The 7,132-nt window shown below is 45.1% G+C and overlaps 1 protein-coding gene across 1 annotated transcript; it reads right to left on the bottom strand.

The window, feature by feature from the left end:
• Positions 1-3,944: 3,944 nt before the first annotated feature.
• Positions 3,945-5,852, bottom strand: LOC137635353 (uncharacterized). Its single transcript, XM_068367817.1, has 3 exons — positions 5,755-5,852; positions 4,823-5,547; positions 3,945-4,138 (listed from the first exon to the last, which is right to left on the bottom strand). The coding sequence occupies exons 1-3, from the start codon at positions 5,850-5,852 to the stop codon at positions 3,945-3,947; spliced, it is 1,017 nt and encodes a 338-aa protein (XP_068223918.1).
• Positions 5,853-7,132: the final 1,280 nt, after the last annotated feature.

Genomic DNA, 7,132 nt, shown 5'->3' with positions numbered 1-7,132 from the left:
AAAGAAATGGGCCTAAGACAGATCAGCTTGTCATTCGTGTATGAAAACAGCAGAAAATGGCAGTTATGTACACATACATATTACAGACAATTCAAATGGCAAAGCAAGTAGGCAATGGGCCTAAGACAAATCAAGAAATAGCAATGGAAATGCATACATAACAGTTCAAATGGCGAGGCATTTAGGCAATGGGCCTAAGACAAATCAGAAAATAGCAATAGAAATGTATTCACACAATACCTAAGTCAATCTGCCTTTACTCACATTAATCGATACCTTTATAGCGCTGCTACATACAGGCTACTACTTGATGGAGTACAAGAGGGAGGGGGCTGGTTCTGTGCAACGCTCGGTCTGTAAGCACGAGAGACCATCCCGTCCCCGTTCTCCACGCCCTACGCACTTCCAACCTCCGCAGATTCATGCACACCTTACAAACTGTTCCTTCACTCTCCCTACCTTCCAGATAGGACACTCCCCTTTTTCATTCAGTGTTTGCAGCTACGCCTTATATATCGTCACTTTTCAGCAGACAGTCTATCAGTTCTCGCTGCTTCGCGGCAGCCCTTCTCAATGGGCATGCAGAACGTCCTTGTGCGTTCGTCTGCTCTGATTCTGTTTCATTTTCACTTCTCTCACTAACTGCATAGTTCTCACCTTCATCGTCGTTGTCGACGGTTCCTGTGGCTGGTTGTTGAGTTGTCGTAGCTGGTGCCATATCCTGGTTATCCCCAGACATCTCCACGATCCCTGGCATTCCTGTTGTCGAACTGTACGCGCCCTCTTGTCCGTCATCGCCGTCGTCGTCTTCTCCTCCATCATCATCCTCAGAGGGGGCTATTCTAGGGGAACCAGGTGGCTGACAGCTCGCAGTGACTTGACACCCTCGAACAACGCTTTGGCCGAACGCACGACTCCGTCGTTGTCAGGATACGTTTCCACGACACGTCCAAGAGGCCACGTAGCTCTTTTCTTATTCTCTTGTTTAACTAGCACGATGTCTCCGAGGTGCAGCTTGGAGGGTTCACCGGACTAACAGTCGTGCCGGGCTCTCAAGGCACTCAAGTATTCTCTTCTCCACCGTTCTCTGAAGGCTTTTAAGGAATCTGTCAGTCTTAGGTAGCGATCACGTAGCCTTCGAGCGGTGAAGGTCGCGTTGAGATGGTCGTCCAGCAAGATCGGTGCCATGAGGTGGACTTGGTGTCCTCTTAGCAAATGGGAGGGGGTGAGGACTTCATCCTCGCGCTCGTCGCCGCTGTACATAAGCGGCCGATTGTTCACCACTACTTCTGCTTCTTTCACGAGGGTTAGTACGTGGGCGTCCGGCAGGTACTTCTTTCCGAGGGCTATCTGGAGGGTTCGTTTCGTTACCCCTACCAAACGCTCGAAGAACCCACCTTTCCAAGGTGCACGGGGCGTCTGAAACCACCACTTTATGCCAGTTTTCCTCAAGAACTGTTGGACTTCATCTTCTTCGTAGAGTCCCTGAAGGAGGTGGCTGGCAGTTTTGAAAGTCTGATGGTTATCGGACATGATGAGCTGCGAGGCACCATGGGTGGTACTAAACCGTCTTAGTGCTAACACAAATTCTTCCGCTTCCAGGGAGGGACAAAAGTCAAGGTTTACGGCTCTGCTAGCCATGCATGTTATGATGAATATGTAGCCCAGCCGCGTTTCGGTCTGAATGGCTGAAGTGTGGTCCACTCCGACTGCTGTGAAAGGTTTTGTGAGAGTGATCCTTTCCTTTGGTAGGGGGGGGGGGGGGGCGGTGGTGGCTGTCTCGTGAGAGGTTGGAATGCCAGGATACATTCGGGACATTGTCGCATGGTTCGCTTCGCAATGGAACGTAGACCCGCCACCCAACATTTCTGTCGAAAGATACCCATTAGAGTATTCACCCCACAATGCAAATGTAACCGATGAAAATAATTTAAATACATACTGACTAAATGCCCTTTGGCTGGCAGGAGAATTAACTGATCAGTTTCTTCTACTCGGGACACTCGTCCCCTAGTGCAAATGAGACTATCTATTAAGACTAGATTCAATTGTCTGAAAAAATTAGCAACTTCACGAGGGGGTAATTCCGCCCTCTAAGTAGGCATAAACAGTAGGCAAATAATGTTTTTGCTCTAATTGGACAACAATACTGAACGGGTGCCGTTCTATCTTTGTAAACCTTTTGATTACATCTACAACTCTCAACAAGAATTGGAAATCTACTTCCCTTTGCAGAATTTCCCATATCTTGCCTGGAGGGGAAGGATTCATTTCCTCTCTTAATTTCTGTTGCCTTTTCCTGGGTTGGATCTTCTTCCTTGTCAGGAACAGGCTTTCCCGTGGTCCTGAGGAATTCTGGACCTCTCCTCCACAGAGAGTTATCTAGCAGTTGTTGCGTCGTTGCACCTCTGGACAGGATATCAGCAGGGTTCTGTTTACTGGGGACATGCATCAAACTCAAATGACAAACCTGCTGAAGAAAAACAATCTCCGCTACTCGGTTAGATATAAAAACATTCTTGTGGTCCTTGGCCTCGGGAGATGCTATCCATGCCAACGTGACCTTACTGTCCTTCCATATGACTACCTCTCGAGGTTCTATCACCTCTCTGAGGGTTTTAGCTAATCTGCTGCCTAGCAACAATGCTAGCAGTTCTAGCTTTGGAATTGTCAATTTGTTCATTCCCTTCGGAGTGATCCTCATTTTACTGGTGATTATGGTTACGTGATTGCAATTGTCCCTGGTATATGCTACTGTGCCGTATGCCTTACTGCCATCATCAGTGAATTTATGGAGTTCTAAACCTTTCCTACCTATTTTTCTTGGAAAAGTGATTTCGCTCACGGCTTTCAAATCACTCAACAACTCACTTGCTTCTCTAGCCTTTTCTCCTTTCAACACATCATCCCAACCCACGTCATTCGCCCATAGTTGTTGGAGGAAAAGTTTTCCTCTTACAAACAATGGGCTTATCAAACCTATCGGATCGTAAATTGAGACTAACAGGGAAAGTACCCTACGCTTCGTAGGCACCCATCCCTCCCCCAACTCACAGATCTTCTTACTTCCTTTCACACACAATCGGTCCACGTCTCGGGTCCATCGCAACCCAAGCACGTTCACACTCACAGGCTCTCTCCATTCTTTCTCGCTATCAAAGGCCAAGTGATTGGATGCCCATCCTTCTAAAGGCATACCCGCCCCTCTTAAGATGTTATTAACCGACTCATGCTCCTGCTTCATGCTCTCCAGATTCTCGAAAGTGGCTAGATAATTATCAATATAAAAAGACTTTACCAAATCTGGCCTACCTTCCCCTTTAAAATGATAATTTAACACTTGTTGTAACAAAAATGGACTTGACGTGATGCCCAACACCACGACTCCAAAGGCGAAGGTAAGCGCTCGACCTGTTGCCTCGCGCCACAGAAATCGTGTGTATTGGGCATCACGAGGATCCAACAAGACATGATGGAAGGCTTTGCTGATATCAGCTAACATGGCATATTTGTTCAACCTAAACCTTATGATTAAGTAATATGCTAGTTCCACTAGATTGGGGTCAGGCAATAGGCACTCATTCAAGGACTTACCACCTTTCGATTTTGCGGAAGCATTGAACACAATTCTAAGGGGGGTGGTGCGGCTTTCTTTCCGGATTCCAAAGTGCGGCATATAATATCCTTCAACCTTACGTTCTTTTACTTCAGATATAAAACCCACTTCAATATATTTGTCTATCACTCCCTGGTATTGTTCGAAATATTCCCTATCCTTCCTAAATTTAGTTTGCAACGACTCTAACTATGCCATAGCGTTTCTATAGTTCGTATCTGGCCTAGCATTCGATCCGAATGGTAGGCTAACCTGATATCCCTCAGGTTTTTTCACAACACTTCGTGATACCTTTCGCAAGGCTTCCGCCTCGCGCACGGTGTATTGCTCAGATGCCAACATGGTCCAAACGCCACCATTCATCTACATCAAACTGATATGGTTCATTCATGATTTTGCACACTCTGAGCGTTCTTACTTGTTCAACTTTTTCCCCTTGGAATAGCCACTGTGGCACCTTCCCATATGGGGACATACCATTATGAGTCAAGAAAAGATTTATCCCATCCACTTTCTCAACCCCTATAATAAAACAGCTAAAATAATCAGCCCCTACTAATATGTGTACGTTCTTCATGGTATTTGATTGGTTTGCTGGATCGGCTAACGTGACTCCCTTGCTCAACAGATGCTGTCTGACCTTTACACAACCAGCGTTATGTATCGGGACCTCCATGTGTGTGTGTGCCACGAACTTCATCCTCACTGATCTTTTTCCCATCTCAACCCTGCAACTCACTACATTGTACTGTCCACTTATTTCCGCGGAGCCGAATGGAGCTATATTCAATGACACTTGCCCTACCACCGGTAGGCCTAATTGACTCGTGATTTTTGCTGATATGAAGCTTCTTTGGGTCCTGGAGTCAAGGAAAAGGCAGACTCACTTGCTACCTTGTTTTCGATATATGTCTGCCATCGCGGTTGGCAAGAGGGTACATGGGAGGTCTACATCAGATTTCTGTGCAATCCTTGCGCTTTTGCATGGTTTAGATTCTACTTTAACTTTGGATGGACGGGGGGCAGTTTCGTGCTGTGTAGGCATCGCATTTACTACGGGGCGGGACGTTGTTAATTGACTATTGCTACTATGGGGGTTAGATTGCGGTCGTCTTCCTGCATTGTGATCATCGCAAATTGCGGTGTGATGTTTGGCATTACAAATTTTACAAGAACTTTGGATGGGACATTTATCACTATGCTGACCTGACTTTGTACAGTTAAAGCAAAGGCCCCTTTTAAGCAAAATGCGACGTCTGGCAGCTACGTCAGTTACTTGGCGACAACCGTGAGGCGGATGCCGTTCACTACAAAATGGGCAAGAATTATTGTGGACAGGAGTGGATTTCGGTCTTACACTGTTATCTTTTCTTTTATCATGCTCGAGTTTGTCGCCTCTTTGTAATGCGTCGTCTTCGAGCATTCTTATAATGAAGTCTATTGCGTCAAAAAACTCATCCAACGTATAATCACATTTTCTCAAATGCTCGACCACTTTCCGATAGAGCTTTCCCTCTGACAATTTTTGATTTATGAGACTCATGACCATGCCCTGGCCTATATCATCTTTACTCAACCTTTTAATTTGTTCAATTATAATAGTTAACTCGAAACGGATCCTTTTGAGCTGTAAGGGGTCTAGTGACGGCACAAATATGTTAGCTAACTTTCGGTGCAGAATCACGAGCCTCTGATGTACGTTACCATATTGTTTGTGTAGTAGATCTAACGCAAATCTATAGTTCGCGGCAGTTACACTTAAAGATTTTACGACTCTAAGCGGCTCCTTGTCCAATGTCCCCAGCAAATAAGTAAATTTAGACACTTCGTCTAAATCCTCTCCTCTATCCACGTGGATTGTGAAGAGCTCACGGTACGATACGTACTCTTGCACTTCCCCTTCAAACGTGGGTAGAGGCAGTGGTTTCAACCTGGGGAGGGCAACATTCCCCGTTGAAGGGCTTTTCACTTTGTCTATCCTATTATACAGTAGGGTAGAAGCGTGTGTAGCTTCACCTAACGTGTGCCTGATTCGGGCTTCAATACTAGATTCTAGTTTCATGCGCTGGCTTTTGTATAGCTCTCTTAGCTGTCGGACCTCTGCCTGTAACTCCGTTACCAAATTCTGGTAAACGGACTCAGAGTAGGTCTCTAATAGCGCTCTTAGCGTTTCGCTAAGCAAGTCTGTTACTAGGCCCATCGACGCCTCAATGTGCACGATCGTGGCCACCGCCATTCTGACTACTTTACTTTAATTACGGGAGGTTATCAAAACAAGAAAAGAAGTTACGTCTACGTTATGAAGAGGGGACTCAAGAAAACTAACATGTGGTTGACCGAGACGTTGAGGACTTTAATTGTTACGTCTCTCCCTCTCTCTCCTGATCAGCCTCATCAAACTGTTGAGGAAAGCATTGCGAATTGATTGATCAAAGTGGACCCTGTCCCTTAACCTGCCCTCGTGGTAGGCTCTGGAGTTCATCGGCAGGTGTCTCACACTGTACTGATGCCTCTTCGAACAATATTTCGAGACTCTTGCATTGAAGTTTTTTACCTTACCAACGTACTCTGTTGGATTAACTGCAAATCTGTTGTCAGGTAGATACTCCCTAACCTCCGCGTCACAAATAGAAATGATCCCCGTTATGTTCCTCAACCGTTCGATGAGGACCCTCAAATCATCCCACACAGTTTTGGGGTGTTCATTCGCCAGGTCGCTCCCTCCTAGATATAAAACAACCAAATCGTACCTCTTGTTCCAAAACTCTAACTGATCATTAAAAAAATTATTGACCAGGCCTCCGGTAAATTTCTACCTCGCTATCTGAACATTGCGGCAGATTTGGGGGAAGCTGACTATGACCTATTAAGGCTACTCTAAAGCTCATATTCTGTGGAATTCCTTTCTAGCTCTGAGAGACACTTGCTATCCGGTTCTAAGGACCAGTTGTCGTGATTTTCACCAGTTTATTAAATCTGCCCGATGTTCTGGGCGGATAGCAAGACCTTGAAGAGGTAAGACTCCCAAAACCCTCCAGGAATCAACAAAATACAGCTATATTTTAACAAGTTTATTACAGAAATAATTATTTAATACAAGGGAAATACATAATCAAACATTTACTCGACATACTAAAGAGATAAGTCACTAAATAACCTCATGCGCTGCTGAAAAAACCAAGTCCGCACCGGACTCAAAATTTAGCAAAATTAATTAATATTTTAATAAGTTGCCTCGGTTAACGGCATACCAAGGCTTTTTCACGTAATTTAAAAGACACCACTGATCCCCAATCACAAGGATCGACTAAATATACATGGATACAAATCTTACAAAACACTTGTAGAACCTATAGGGAAACCGACCTGGGCACAATAGAGGTGGGAGAGAGTACAATTAATATGACTTACTTCTGCTGAGGACGTTGGACAAAAGAGGCAGAGCTGAGCTCTGCAGCCCTGACGACACCTTATTCCCGCGTTTTTTCTGAATCTAAATTTCTACATAGGATATTT

Source organism: Palaemon carinicauda, unplaced genomic scaffold (assembly GCF_036898095.1).
Source record: "Palaemon carinicauda isolate YSFRI2023 unplaced genomic scaffold, ASM3689809v2 scaffold117, whole genome shotgun sequence".
NCBI lineage: Eukaryota > Metazoa > Arthropoda > Malacostraca > Decapoda > Palaemonidae > Palaemon > Palaemon carinicauda.
Note: the sequence above shows the minus strand (reverse complement) of the source record. Positions and strands in the feature narration are given on the sequence as shown.

What these genes read in the sequence shown, in the direction of transcription:
- LOC137635353 (XM_068367817.1), bottom strand. Translation starts at nt 5,852, where the DNA reads ATGGCGGTGGCCACGATCGTGCACATTGAGGCGTCGATGGGCCTAGTA. An exon ending in CTATTAGAGACCTACTCTGA is followed by an intron (nt 5,548 to 5,754) that starts GTCCGTTTACCA and finishes TGCCCTCCCCAG; the next exon opens with GTTGAAACCACTGCCTCTAC. An exon ending in CTTTAACTGTACAAAGTCAG is followed by an intron (nt 4,139 to 4,822) that starts GTCAGCATAGTG and finishes GTTTTATTATAG; the next exon opens with GGGTTGAGAAAGTGGATGGG.